Genomic DNA, 16,044 nt, shown 5'->3' with positions numbered 1-16,044 from the left:
TATACACAGATATATGGCTTCTTGCAGAGCAGAAACAATCCAGCTCCTTCTTAGCTGTTGGTGCAACACATCACTGTAGTGCTGACAACAAACATTGCACTTTGCAATCCACTAGAAAAAGGCAAAAACATATTTTGCTGTAATAAAAGTCACTACAGCTTTTAAAGGGATACAGCAGAAAGAAGATAAGGAGAAGATTAATTTCCCTAGATTTTTGAAGCACAGCCTAGGAGCTCCTCAACCTTGAGCTCGAGGATTCATTATTTTATGGAAAGCAGTGTAAGATCTAAGCTCCCTTTGTACATTCTGACATCTAAACAGTGACACAATTTCCATATGAAAGGATAATTTAGTCCAGTTGCTCTAATTTCACTCAACCTTGCTGAGAACAAAACTGAAAAATCTGGCATATACATTCTGTCCCACAAGCTTGAAACAAGATTGCCACTTAAAATGCAAGATACACTTGGAACTACTATAGAATGTTGCTACAGTCTGGAAAATACGTTTTTGCAAGCCTAGAGAATCTGGAAAATCTCTGTTTCAAATCATATCAACATAGGCATATCTTCTGCAATGATGGGAACCATTCTGTATTACTGAAAGCACATTTTCTGATAATACTTCAGTAATCTCTTCAAAAAAGCATGCTAGATGGAAAGCTTATTAAGGTGCACGTTTTGCCTTTCGTGTAATAGCAGAATCTTGATATTCATACTTCTGTGTTAAAAACTGGCATGTTGGTACAAATTACAGGCAATCATATTGGAGTTTAAGCTAAATGTGCATCATGTGTGTGTTCTGCTCCACCTTCATCAATGTTGTTAACCTTTATTAGGGCAGAATGTGTATCGAGAGTATCAGGCAAGGGAGAAAATAAGCTTATGGGCCTTGTAGAAACCATTCAAGTTGGCAAGCCATAGCTGGCAGAGTTTACGAGAGAAAACTATCTTTTTGTCTAGACCAAAATTTTTCTCAGAGTTGATGATCCAACTTCATGCTTTTCATGGCTCACCAGGAAAAGACTGACTGCATTTCAGAGCAGTCATTAATAAAAGATTTTTTTTGTTGTTTTAAAAGTCTTTCTTCTATTTTTCTAAACCTGGTTAACACCTTCCTTGTACAGCTCCATCATTAGGCACAAAGTTTGGTGGAGTGAAATGAAATAACTCACCGTGCTTTGTAAACCATGGGAGAAAGTAGGAAAGACATTTGGTATACTAGAAGTTCTGCACCCCTTTTGATTTAAATTATTAATTACTAATGCTATGAGTGCTAAGGTTGTCTGAACATGATACAGGAGTATTTCAGAAAGGGGCTAATGGAGTAGCTGTGCAGATCTCTCACTTAAGGAAGTCTAGAGTGGATTGAATTAAATCACAAGTTTTTCTTAGATATTTCAGTTAATTGTGAATTAGTTCCATCTCTTTATATTAGCTGAAGTTTATAGTTTTGTACTCAAAATGTGAGTACTAAAAGTAATTCATAATTTCTTTACGTTCTTGCATTTGAGAACAGCAATATATAACTTGTTCAAATATGTCAAGCATGAGCTGCGTCTTCTGATACAAAGCCACCATTTTGGCATTCAAATGTTTATATAACCAGCAGGAAAAGATGAACCTATTTCTGGCTCTTGGAATCAGGGCTACGTTTCAAATAAAGAAAAAAAATTGTAATGAAGAATTCTACATTAGGTCAAAGAGTATTGGAAAATTCATGACAGCGCTGTGCTTATCATCTGTTGATTTCCTATGTAATTAACTTCAAATCCGTAATTCCCACAATTCAGCCCACTTACAAAATCAGATATAGAAATAATATCCATGTGTTTTCAGTTTTAAACATTGATGTTGGGTGGCAGAGCTAAGACAATGAAGAGAAGGACTCTTTACAGACTGCACAGCAAGTCAGAATGGTGTTTGGGTAGTCACATGTACTCTTTTCATATGCAAAATGGAAAGACTACTTATACTTTAAAAAAAAGTTAAATTACCTTTGAAGCACATTTTTCTTCATTCCATCCTTTCAAAGGCTAGATGGTGTCTTTTCTGATGTTTTACAGGCTCCAAGATTACAATCAGATCTACCATCCACCTAAGTTCTCTTTTAAAAGTATTATATATCTACCTCATATTATTATGTAAAAAAAGAGAGTTACCCAACTGGCAAAGAAAATTAATGTTCTAGTCTCCTGTCTTTGGGCTTATTTTTAGATGGTTGAGAAGGCTACCTCAAAAAAGTAAGATTTAAATAGACTTCTTTTTTTCATGAAATATAAATAGCACTTTCTTATTTCATTTTTTCCCTGGATTTTTAAAAATACTTTTTCATTTAATTATGGTTGTATTTACTAGAACTTTTAGAATAAGTGTGTTTTAAAAGACCACAGCAAAGGAACATTTAGAAACAGTGTGAACTAAATTTCTAAATCAGTTAATGTGATGACAAAGGGTCATTGCTCAAAGTCACCCTTAGTAATCTTATTAGAAGATGCTTTAAACATGAATAAAACACATTTCTTAAACCCAAATATGAAACTACTATTAAAAATAAAACTAAGTAAGAAAAAAATAAAAATCCAAGGTCTTAAAAAAAATGAAGACTTTCTTTTAAACATTGCAGTGACATGACTAGATTTTCAAAAAACATCAAAGGCTTTAAATACTTAAGAAATCTCAAAATAGAAAGGGCTGTAATCTCACTTAGCTACTGAAGAAGAGTGAAATTATGTATTAGTCTGGGCTGCAAAGATGAATTTCTTTGAGTTAGTCTAATTTTAAATGGCAATGTGTGACCCTGTCAGCTGAATCCTTTCTCTAAGAAACAAAAGGTGTATAGGAAATATGAACAGGTTGGGATCTTACAGTAGGACTTCTGTTCATTTTTACATATTTCTTCATGAGTACCAGACTAAGTCTGAGTAGTCTAATATGTAAGAAACTCCTCATATGCCACATTAAAGACACATTATGGGGCAGGTTTTGTTTGGCTTTAATTAAAGGTATGTACTCCAGATCCTCAGTTCAATTGAAAAATAATTGGATCCTGAATCTGAATAGCAATTAAATGAAGCCTGGCATAGTTAAATGGAAGATAGGATGCATATCAAGAGAAATCAGCAAGTAAGCAGATCATATGGAAGAGCTGAATGAAAACTGAGGTTCTGTATCAGTAGCTTCTGTAAAATAAATTGCATGTCTTTTAATTCCAGTTTTACCATTACATAGTCCAGATCACTAAGATTACCAAAAGAATGGAATCCAACATTTAACCCTTACTACTAATGATCTTACCATATTGCAAATAAGAGAAACGAAAAACCTCCTATGTTGTCATAAATATTATGGAGAGTTTGCCTCACATCTTCAATTTAAATGGAGGAAAAAAAACAACAAAAGCAACAACAAACAAAAAATCCCCACAAAAACCCCCAACTCCCCAACCACAGAATGTCTGCTTACTCCATAAAGACATACATTATTACTGGGATATTGGAGAGGTTCCCCAATATTTCCTCTGCACTTCAGTGCTGAATAGAAAGGAGAATATTTTGATAATGCTACAATGAATATATACAGCTAAAGATGTATCAAGTCCTTTCAGTTCCAAAATATGTCAAGAAGCAGAAAGGATTTGCTTGTCATCACTACTTCAAGACTTGCAGTGCTTATGGAGGAAAAAAAAGGTAATGTATGGTATCCATCTCAGTTTGTCTTGTATTATGTAAATACTCCTACCCACCTGTATTGAAAAAGAAAACATTGAAGTGCCTTTTTTAATTAAAAAAACCCAACCAAACAACTAAAAGAGCGTACTAAAGTACTAAACTACGAGCATGCTACAGTATCTCTTTTTATCTGGCATTTTACTTCTACACTAGCGTAAAACGTTGCAACAGCAAATTTATAGGGTTGTCTCCTCTTTCAAAGGTCACAGCCATTTTAAAACTTCAGACTGCAACATGATCCGTAGCAGCTATAAATCAGAATTAAAGGTTATAAAACAGAAAAGAAAGACTATAACATACAGTTTCATTTATTGTAGTTATAAAAGAGTGGTCATCACATGAATTAATCATATGACAAAGACTAAATTTTTTATGAGGCAAGTGTTACCTTTGTGAAGTTTACTGGGTCAGCAGCACGAAAACACATGCGTTTGTATTTATCAATATCAGAAGAGCAACCAAATTCAGAATTGAATTTTCAATTTTAGTTTTCAAGGGCAACACAAAATGGTGCCTGCTCTAAGCTGAGCAGCTCATTGTCATCATCTGGAGGGGGTCAGGGCTGCTGCTGCTGCTTTTACTCTGAACAGATGGCTGAAAAGAGATCAGTTTCCAAGTTTGAGCAAAACCTGTTACTTTTCTTTGCACATAAGCCAATTTCCAATTCTACTCCAACCAACATAAGCAAAGAAAAATTCTAGATACATATAAATTGTCTGCTTGATTTCAGCTTGTATTTCTTGCATAGTGACTGCCTTTATCCTGGACTCCATGATACCTGCAGATCGACTCATATATTTCCATTACAAAACAAAAGAAAAGGCAACATATAATGAAAACAGTATTTAGATTGGGGGGGTGCGTGCAAACCACAGTAAAATCTACTTGGTTTTAGAAGTGGTTACTGAGAATCAAACATTTAACTGCTTCCATTTGACAAAAGTGGTTCCTACAGATAAGCGATGGAAAGCTTTTCTGTATTCAGATACATTCAAACCCCAGGTAATGCTTTCACTTCTCTGCTCTGATTTTCCTGCCTTAAACTTTCTTTTAGTGTCTGACTCATTAGTGGGTTTTGAAAGAAAATTTAGCTACATATTGTGAACTGACAGTCATTCAAATCAGAATTAGCAGTACTTTCTTTCATATGTGTACTATAAAGTAACAATAGTGAAGAAGGAATATATTTTTCAGTCTGCTTAGGAGTATTTTAGCCATTATTCTATGCATCATTTCAGTAGCTACATAGAATGATTTAATAGATTTCATTTTATCTTAAATATCCATTCACTATTTAAATACATCATCAGTAAGACACTTCTCAATCAGAATTCATGTTTTCTTCCCATACAGACATTTCATAGCAGCTACAAATCCAGTGGGATTCTTTGCCAGACTGTATTTTCTACCTCCTGAGTAGGCCATGTGTGATGTGTAAGCTACTCAGGGACTCTGGTATAAGCAGTATAATATACACGTATGTCATGTATCAGAGTGTATTGTATTTATAATGGCAAAGATGCACATCCCTAAAAATGCATGATTCAGTGCTCCTATTTAGGAAATGTCATTGAGTCAGTCATCAAGTTTCTGTTTCACTAAATACAAAGGTTTCTTTAAAAGAGGATCTGGATCACCCAAACAGAGAGCTAAAACAGTTAAAATTTTGAAATTACCCCTGTCTCTGATTTGATTATTAGAAGATAATTTCATAGGGCTCCTCCTTTGTTTTTGAGATGAGCTTTAAGAATGTTAGGATTTAAAACCTGTGATCACAACCAAGTCTAGCTTTATTAAAATTAATTACCCAATAAATTGAAAAAAAACAATTTGCATGTAAGTTGGTGTCAGTTACCTATAGACTACAGAGTACTGAATACCTAAGACATACGCCTGAAAAATCTAAGAGTATATATAATATTCATAAAACTCACAAAAGAGTGCTTGCTTTAATAAGGACTATCTTTAGGATTTCCTGGTTTTGTCCAAAAGAGACATGAGTAAACTTGTCTGAATTTTTAATTTTTTTTTGGCCACCATCAAATTCTTCAGATTTTCCACTTAGATCAGAGGCATATTTAGTCCAAATAAGTCAGAATTTCAAGAAATTTTACTGCAGGTAACAGCTGCACAACAATGAAGAAAAACATACGGGCACTGTACACAGGTATGTCTTTTTGAAAAATTCTAGTCAATTATTTCAGCATTTGCCCAAACAAATTTACTACAACAGTTAGTCCAGAAAGTGGATGCTAGGAACTGCTTTTTAAACAGAACCTACTGAATGAGGCATTAATTGAAAGCTTGTGATGATGAGTGGCGATAAGTAGATGCATGAACCAGACTCCAACAAGCTGCTCTTCAGATTTTGGAAGCAGCAGTCCCCTTGAGACAAGCCTTAAATATCAACTGTGACTTAACTCAATGTACTTTAATAAAATTGACAGTTCATGTAAAGTATAAGAAATCTCATTGCAATCTTAGCCCTTCCAGGCAGTGAGAGAGAGAAAACAGCCTGCCTCTTTGGCATACGACCAACAGAAAAGCATCTAGATGATTTATGGAAAGACTTTGTTCTGGAAAGAGAAAATTACACAACTCCAACATGTGACCTTTACTTTCCCCTAAAGAGCCAGGTGGTTTATGAAAAAACCTATCAGGAGGTGCAGATGCAATGCGTACGAACTTGAAAACTGGCTTTGCTAGATGCAGTGGATGTGACCTCAGTATCTCTCTTCATATAACATACTCCCAAGCCCATCAGTCAAAGCAAAACTGAGAGGCATTAGATACAATTTAATAGGAAAGTGATACGTAGACTGCAGACTGTAACACAGGCTTCAAAAGTACCCCTACTTTAATTGCTACCAACAAATCAACTGGGTCTTTTAGAAACACAGATTTTCTCTGTGGAAAATTCAAGACCTTTCTGAGGAGACTCCTGACCGAGTTATGAGCCATCCCATCTTCTTCCAATAATCACATAGTCCAACAGAAGTCGTCTAGAATTTAATGCAGTTTTGAATATTGGAAAAAAAAAAATCCATATTGACTTGCATTGTAAAAAGGTCTATTGCCTCTACCAAAACCTTCTTAACAGGCTCTGAAGAGTTATGAATACAGAACTCTTCTAGCAATTTATTACTAATGCTGTAAAATGAAGTTACGTGGTTAATTGCAGTCAGCCCCCTTATTATATAAAACACTTTCCAGCAGATTCAGATATGAAAGGAGCTGGCTGACAGATGCGTATCCAGACTGAAATGCAAAACATCATGCAGGATTGTCTTTACAATCTGGAAACTCTGAGGACTAGCACATTAGTGAGGAAGAGTATGAAAACAAGTTCCAGCAAATTAGAAGTTAGCCATGAGAAACTGTAGACTTGCATTCATCTTCAGATACCAAATACTAAAACCTTCAGTTTCATGTGGGTAACAAGTCTGACAATAAAAGAGATCCTATTAGTAACATGCGCTGGAAAAGCTACTCTAGGACTATCACAGTGCTTGAACTCTCACTTCTGAGGCAACAGAGCTTTTCCTGCTTAAATAATGTGCTTGAGCCATAAGGAGGAACCCAGGTGATGGAGAGCTACTAAATTTATTTCCCGTATAACACATTAGCCCCAAGAGCAAATTACTTCTCCAAAACCAGAAAAGTTAGTCCTTCAATTGTCTGTTGTACGCATAGAACATATTACAGTACACAGACATTGTATTATCCAATGTGATTTGACTCCTGGTCTTAAAAATGTAGTTCTTTTGTCCAGATGAACAACCAAAAATGCCAGGACGCTGGTGGGTAACCGAGAATCTGTTGAGGATGTACTCCAGCCCATCAGAGATATCTTAAGAACTTTGAAGTCTTTGGAGGAAGAAAAAAATCAAAAATCAAACATAAACAAGGGATAAACTTATTGATAGAGATCTAAACTTGGACACCCATCTTCTCTTGTGTTGTAGGCAGAAAATAATTTTATTTGGTCCCATTGCATAAAATCTCACAAGAGACTACTCCACTTAGGAGCATGTCTTACAGACTTACCAAGCGTGCGCTGCTGCAAGATCAATTCTTTCAGAATAATAATCAAGAGTCACTATCAGCAATTACAGCCCAATGCCTGACCCTCTCAATCCCACCCCCCACCTGAAAAACATCCTGAAAAGGAGCCTGCCCAGTAATTGTGGGTATAACATCAAGTTTGTCAGGTCTTCATTGGAAAAAGCTTTTCTGACACCACATAAGGAGAATAAAGAAGAGAGGGGAGGTAGGCAGAAAGAGAGAAATTGGGTTTTGAGAAATAAGATTTTTCTCTTGCAGGAACATTTGGTTTATACTAATGAGGAAGACAGAAGCCACTGGGGTTGGATTTACTCTGCTTTATGACTTTGCACTAGAACCCAGAACCCCAAATTTCATTCTTGAATTCTATACCACCCGTCTGTTCTAAACTTGCACAGTCCTGGCTCTCAAAATAAGGTTTTCAGTAATAACCTAAACTACATCAGGAATGTTTGGCTACAGTCATTATATTCTTCTCATAATAAATAGCCTTTATTTACTTATTTAGTTACTGTAGCCATAAGACACACCTTTGCTACCAAATCCTGCGGACACTACGGATGCTGAGCCTCTTCTGAAGAGACCTGGTCATTCTTTAGCTGCTGATTGAAGAAGGGTCAAAAAATGCTGGCTAAAAAATTGTGGTTTCTTCAGAACCTAGCAATTCAGAAAGCAAATAGCATTTGCTGAAAACAACACGAAAGCTGGGAGAGAATAATCCTGCAACACTACTTCAGAATCAGATTTGTTCTGCCTAGGCTTGACTGCTCAAAAAATATGTTTTGTACTTTGCCTCATCAGATCATTGTTTACCCCTAGAAAAGGCAATTACAAATGACATCGTTTTAGAGGCAGAGATTCTCTTATATGAAGCAAGCTCCTTGAATGCTCTTTGATAACTGGCACAGCAGTCTCAAAGACATATTTTAAAAATCATCACCAGCACACTACCATAAATCAAACATTTAGGACAAGACAGGAAATAGCGTGAAGAGCTTTACAAAGGGAGGCTTAAACAAAAGTAATTGAAAACCTAGAAGAAAGTTCTATACAATAACAACCTTAAGTTACACAGCTACAGAACAGCAGATTAGTATGTACTGCATTTTGCTAGCACACGTTTTGTGAATTGAACTTCGGGATTATGCTGCCCTGCTGTGGGAAGACACAGGGACATCCAATTACGTACATGGCCTCGGATGACAACGGGTAAAAGACCGATATTGTGCACGTGTGTGTTGGAACATATGTGAAAAAAGTTTCAAAAGATCTTGCAATCACTCTTTGCCATACGGTGTATTTCTGGATAAGGACTGTCAGTTTCCATTCTAGCAAATATTACCACCTCTGACTTCAGTTTTTAAAATACAAAAAATCGGCTAGGCATTTTATGCTGGACTTTGGTATTAGGTCATCTAAGCCAAAACAACTGGTTTCAGTACAATAGGTTGCTGTCTTCGGACAACCAGATACTTTCTTGCAAACATGGCTGAGGAGATAAGAATTATGACTCCACTCTTTCACCTTGCAACCATTCATTCTTGCTTCTCTGGCAGAAGCTACCATTGCCACTGCAGTGGCCATGCAAATGGGTCCTCATCCATGAAATCAAGATTAGTCAGAAGACTACCAGGAATGGTGTTCCCATCTAACATTACCTTAGAGCTCATCAGGAAGGCCCATACAGTCTGTCCCACCTGTCGTTTTAAATTAAAGCATGAGAATCACTTCACAGTGTTACTTTGTGCAACGTTGCATAACTCTTTCTTCCTCACAAGATCCTGTTCACCCTAAGTGTCCCCTGTGGAGCACTAGGGACAAGTGTGCTTATTTTTATCAAATAACAGAATACCTAACTGAAGAACAGGAAAAACACGAGAGGATCAGACTGCTGCACCACACATCTGAATCAACTGTAAAGCCAAAGCGTTCGTCCTGTTACAAACCTATCCTATCTCAAAACTTTGCCATGCTTCATTTTCTCACTCTAAATCTCTTTATCCAAAGATCAGTCCTCCTAAATGGAAAGGAACAGAGAATCACTTTTGCATAATTTTTGTCATTCTAAAATACGTTGTGCAGTTTGTAGTGATAGCTAGGAAAGTCACAGTTATCACAAAGAAAAGTCAGTAAGGACTTTAAAAAGTTCTTTTAAAGCTAGCAATCCGTTAAAAAATCCTAAAAGAATGTTTTTGAAACAGTTGGCACCATCTGTTTAATAAAAGAAAAAAATGAGTGTGGTTAGCATAAGTATTTCTTAAGTCAGCAGACTAGCAAAAAAGTAAAAAGCCCATCAATTTCTATTTCAATAAAAAAATTAATTATCTGGATTTTACCAGAGTGAAACAGACTCTGTCATGGTGATGTGCAACTACATTTGATAACATTCTTTAGCACATATTTCATTATTTCTCAATGCCTCACAGGTACTCAAAAATACTAAGCCACAAACCACATTTAATTCCCAAAACTCTGTGGTGAAAGCCAAGTAAACACATTATGAACTGGGCATCTGCCTACCCAAGACCAACACATGGCATTTATAATTTTGCCAGTTCCGTTACTAACATATCCAAACAGATGCCAAAGGAAGTAATCCAAAGACTTTCAGGCAATAGAAACGAATTGGTCTTATTCAGAAGCAAAGCATTAAAATCACCTCGTGGATGACACCAACATAAAAACACGGTGCTAAGCTTTACAATGCATAGGAAGAGTAAAAAAAAAAAAGAAGGCTAAGGCAATAATGCAGATGCTCAGAACTAGAAATAGCAACCTCTTATACACATTGTCAGCTGTTATTAGCGTCTCTTGCCCAAGTGCATAATACACACTTTCAGTGACAAAACAGCTGGGTGCTACCAGTTCCAACACATCCTGCAAAGGCTGTTTGATCTATCAGTTGATTTTGGTTTCGTTGTTATCATAACCAAAACTCAACTATCAACCAAGCCAGGTCGCTCTCCCAAACATGTATTCCCAGTGTATTCTGTGATGTCAGGCAAGATTCAGTAGGGGTAACAAAAACATAGAATATCTGGGAAAACAGGGAAACGTAGATAGTATAGGTAGTAGAGATGTGCTTGAGGAATATGGTGCAGACACATTCATGTTGATCTGCAGTCCCCCAGGATCCAAAATGCTGGCACTGCACTGAACTAAGCCTTGTCTAACTCGCCATGCTGGAGATTGCAGTTCAGCATATTTCACACACAACTGCTTATGTCCGTCAGGTCCAACACAGATTAAATCTGTGGTCATGTGCCTAAGCAGACCTGTGGTGACAACATCCTGCTCAGGATGCCAAATCCAGGAAAACCTTTGTTCAAGCTCAATGCTGCAGGAATGTTTCTGGACTCCAGCTAGTCCTGAAAACAGCTTACATGTCACTGCATCTAAGCTAATCAACCATACCAACTAATAAGTTAGCTAATAAGGCTTGCTAGAACTGACTACCCATCTATGGCCTGGCTTGCTCACTAAACTAACCAAATAAAGCCCTTGGGGTGGTGGGACTCGGGGGGTCATTAGACTGTAAGCAACATTTTATTTTAATCTTGCAGATTTCATGCTTGATCAGATTAGCCATGGCTAACAGGTCCTGCAGCCTTTTGTTCCCAGCCCTAAGAATATCAACAAAGTGCTCCTAATACAGTGCGACGACAGGGAATTCATACATTGCACCAACATAGTAAACATTCCACAAATTCAGTAAATTCTAAGTAGATACTGGAAGTCTGTATTAATACACTCAGGCCATTACCTGCATGTAACTAGAAAGAAAGAAAACCATGATGTAAAACAGCTCCAGTGTAAAACTTGGCTGACAATGATGACCCATAGCATCAACTACTGATGTTGTCTGCTGCAAACCTCTAACTGAATGCTTATCAAAGCAAATGAACAAAAAAAAAAAAAAAGTTGAACCTTGTTCTAAGTCCAGACATTGCCCACTGGTCTGACCCTGCAGACACGAAGGAGTAATGAAAAAGGCTGACCACCAAAAGGACACTAAAGCCTGTCTGGAGGTGATGGTGTGTTTTCAGAAAAGAGCAGGGTTCAATTTTAATACCAGTGGGGCACATTCACGTAGGTGGGAGAAGCCTTGGAGGTCAGGCTTTATGAATGTGTGAACAACAGTCAGCCCCTCCACATCATCCCCACTGCAGCCCAACAACCCATTTTTCTTGCTTTCCTTTGAGGTTGCTGGTGTGCAAAAACTAGCTCATTCTCTCCTCTATAATTTGTCTTTTTTTTTGGACATATTTTTTATTTGAAAGAATGATACTCGAAGCGTCAGAGAATTTACAGACTAGTAATGCAACACGGAAGATATCTAGAAAAAGGAATGGAGAAAAAATTTGAATTAATGAGTATTTGACAGCTGAATAAGTCACGTCACTGAATTTTGCACCAAGCGCAATTTCAAATACCTCTTTTTATTTCACTGTCTTTTTTAAAGAAATGTCTGATCATGCATCCAAACAGCTTAAAATAAAAAAGTACAGAAAATAATAAAGACGACTTAATTTTAGTTCTAAAGGAGCTTCTAATGAAAAACAGCAGTGGACACATTTTATTGTGGCACTTCTGTCAATTATTCCATAACAATTTTGGAAAAGAAGTACACTTTGTAAATATAAGATAGATCCAAAAACTGTGAAAAAAATATACACATTCAAACTTTACTCTTAGATTCCCAGTAATAACATTCTGTCGTCTCTGCAGATATTGCCCATAGGGGATCACAGTAAGTCAAGTACATTTGACCTACTGAGCTTAACATGACTGTAAGGGAACCTCAAAGACAGGAACGCAGGACGTACGATGCTGCAGCCCTGATTGATAACTAAGAAGTCAGTTATAAATAAATCTGGAACAGTTGGGATTGACTGTTGTTTAGCACTTTCAAACAGACATTCAGGGCAACTGGCAAGGTCTTTGAAAGCTGTTTCCTATATTAGAATCATGACAAAAATAGAAGTGAGGCTGCCGTTCCCTTGTCTTCTGCTAAAACAGATCTTACTCAAAAACATTCTTAAAGTTTGGCGAGGCATTGCTAGTCCGCTGTCAGATACAGAACAAAATAATAATTGGAAGTCCCATGGTGATCTACCATGAATAGTTATTGAATTAATAAGAACCAAAGGAAAAAAAAAAGGAAAATGAAAAAAAAAAAAGTGGAAAGTACTAGGAAATTTTAGGGACAAGGAGAAGCTGGTTTTACTAAGTAATGTGAAGGTACAATCAGAATTCACTAGGAAGATATACCCTTAGAGAGCTTTAAAAATTAAATAGAAAGGGAAAAGTCACATATTTTACCAACTGCCTGTAGGAATATATGGGTTTTCTGGAGGTTTGGCATGTTTTGTTGCTGGTTTTGGGGTTTTTTGTTGCTTTGTTTTTTTTTTAAATTCAATAATAGATGTTGCATAATAACTACTGACAGCAAGGCTGAGTTGTGAGAATGGAACAGGAAAGAAGGAGCTCGTATGGGGTTTTGTTCTGTTTTTAAGTGCCCCAAATACTTTTTATAGGGCAAGCATTTGTCACAGAGTTATCTCGCCTCCAGCACTTAAGCTTCCAGATAAATTAAGTTGGCTTTTATTTCTGTGGTTTTTACATTCAAATTATATCTATCAGGATATTGTAGGATTAGCTAGTTCACTGACTGAACAGCCCACTGCTCTGCCTAAATAAGTGGCCTTAATGAGCAATTAAGAGCTTTCAGGTTCAGTGAGAACAGAAAATTCACCTAACTATATGCAAGAGGCACACATGACTGAGAACAGAGCATATATAGCGTAATACCAACTCACAGGAGAGACACGGATACAGTAAGAGCAATCAGATTTAGCCAAGTAACTCTCCCAAACAGGTTTCCCAGAAACTGGTCTTTCTCAACCAAAACAGGTCTGCATAGCATTTTGCTGAAAATGCCCCACCCACACACACTCTAAACCACCCTGAACCAGGTCGGTTCCAGCCTAGAAACTCTGTGACCGTGGTGCGTGATGCCAGCCTGCCCTCTCTTAGCAGAGGTCAGTGCTGCAGTCAGCACCCAGCACACCCCGATGCAGATCTTGTGGTTCTGAGCAGGATCACAGCTGCTGAGGCACGAACACACAAAGGGGACTCATGCTTCTCTACAAAATATTGCATACCCAATCTACCAGTGATTTCCAGCTAATATTTCTGTAGTTTCTACAAGATGCAAACTGCATCAGAATCAGCACTAGGAAATTTCTGCAACTTGCCTTCTAAAGTAAGCCTAGTATAAACTAAGGCATGATTCAAGGACTCCAGGCTTGCTGAAGAAGTACACACACAGGACCACATTTCAGTCACTCAATCGTGCTTTTTCCGTCAGGACAACTGCTGAAAATATGCTTGTTGAAAGAAGGAAAATTCATCATAAAGAGTCAAATCTTTTCTTTGTAATGGATTGCCACATTGCAGATGTGGTTTTCTTCTAGCAGAACAGCCTGCATAAATGTATTTTAAACTGTTTACCTTTAGGTGGAAAATATGACTTGCTTTCAGCTTTGTGAGGCCAGTCCACCACAAGAGGTCCAAACCTACGAAAGCTGGCAGTGATCTCATCTACAAGAAACAAATGAAGCACCTTAGAGACAATCTGAAGACTGACAGTGGCAAGGTAAAAACTCTTACTTTAAAACAAAACAAAACAAAACCCCCAGACTATTATCTACACCTATTAAGAACAGTGAAAGCTGCAATAATATACATAGAGGATGCCTACGCTATACTTTTATGCTATACATGGCTGCTTAAAGAAGTAATTTTACATTCCACTAATGCAAGTTTGCAGCAGGATTAAATGCAAACATGATCTATCAGAAGTGAATATGGCTCAGCTGCAGTCTATTTCTAATTATAGCCACAAAGCAGGGTCAGATGCAGCCACATGGGACTGACGGAGGAGCTGTATGTCAGCATGGCCACTCCTTGGAGCATGCCCTAGAAAGCAGGCTGCGTCAGGTCATGCAGCTCTGGGGATTTCACCTTCCTCAGTCCCCTCTGGAAATCTGTCTTGAATTACGAAGTTATTTCTTTGCATTTTAAACGTCAATTTAGAAACACTGTGGAACACGCATCTCAAACTATCCTGTAGGACAATTTTGTTTGACATGCAAATTCTGCAGAAAATAAATATTTTTATTTATTTTTAGTTTTTTTCTCAATGCATTTGTTTATGCACTTTAAAGAAAAAGAATTAGTTTGAAATTGTGTCTAATGCGATGCTAGATGGGTAAGAGCAACAATCCATCAGCAGAAAAGTTTGAAAACAAAGGCAGTGGCTTTCCAATTTTCTGATTGCTGTTTGAGATGTGTCCAGTTTATCTGACCCCATGAGCTGCAAGTCAGATTTTTGAAGTGACTAGAGCCCAAAACACGTATCACAACTCAGGAGCTGAAAGAAAAAGGAGTTACTGGAGTAGACGTCTCATGGAAGACGGTAACAGCTCCTAAGTGGCCATGTTACTTCCTTGCAGGACAGGCTGGGCATATATTTTGATTCTGAGTGTCCCAGCCATGTTCACATCAGTTGTACCTTTGGGCTGCTGCTTCTTGCAGCTGGAGATTCCGTTTACCCAGCAATCCCTGAATCAACAGCCCTGCAACTAATGATGGGACACAGGAACTGCATTTGAGCTGTCTGTAAACCACAGGTTGGCAACTCATACTATTTCTTTATTAAAACTGCATGTGGTTTAGGCTTCCATTTAACAGATGAGATTTGGAGATGCTTCTCTTTTCGTTATAAGGCATCTTGAAATTCCCTATGTGTGCCAATTGAAGCTAGATAGTGGTGGACTCCAACTATGATATGAAAAATCCACCAAAACCTGTCATGACTGTGATTTGGGAGTCAGGGCGTGTGGGGGCACACACAAGTAGAGCAGATACTGATTGAGAAAAAAACCTAACCATCTCTACTAAGCTGGTTATTATTTTGTAACCATATTAGTTGGCCTACCTTTCTTAACTGAACACTGCGTGAATGTTGGATATATAAGAGCTGATAAATTAAAGTCTGATTTATTTTGGTAAGGATTGTATTAAAATAGCCCTTAAAGTCAACCACATCTTTTAAAAAGAACAGGGAAAGACTATGGAGGAGTGACAGTACCCACTAACTTCCCTTTTTCACCTCTCTCACTGTACATACATGGGAACACAGGCTGCTCTAGCAGATCAGAATAACTGCTACGCAGGCATTTCTC

At 37.5% G+C, this 16,044-nt stretch overlaps 1 protein-coding gene across 1 annotated transcript in view; it reads right to left on the bottom strand.

Moving 5' to 3' along the window:
- CPEB3 (cytoplasmic polyadenylation element binding protein 3) overlaps nucleotides 1–16,044 on the bottom strand; it is a 79,968-nt gene that overhangs the window by 12,529 nt on the left and 51,395 nt on the right. Inside the window, exon 6 of the mRNA XM_010192838.1 lies at nucleotides 14,309–14,398. Within this exon, the coding sequence (XP_010191140.1) occupies nucleotides 14,309–14,398 (90 nt within the window). The remainder of the gene's footprint in view (nucleotides 1–14,308; nucleotides 14,399–16,044) is intronic.

The sequence above is a fragment of the Mesitornis unicolor genome, unplaced genomic scaffold (assembly GCF_000695765.1).
Source record: "Mesitornis unicolor isolate BGI_N332 unplaced genomic scaffold, ASM69576v1 scaffold11509, whole genome shotgun sequence".
Taxonomy (NCBI): Eukaryota; Metazoa; Chordata; class Aves; order Mesitornithiformes; family Mesitornithidae; genus Mesitornis; species Mesitornis unicolor.
This window is presented reverse-complemented; position numbering and strand designations above follow the sequence as displayed.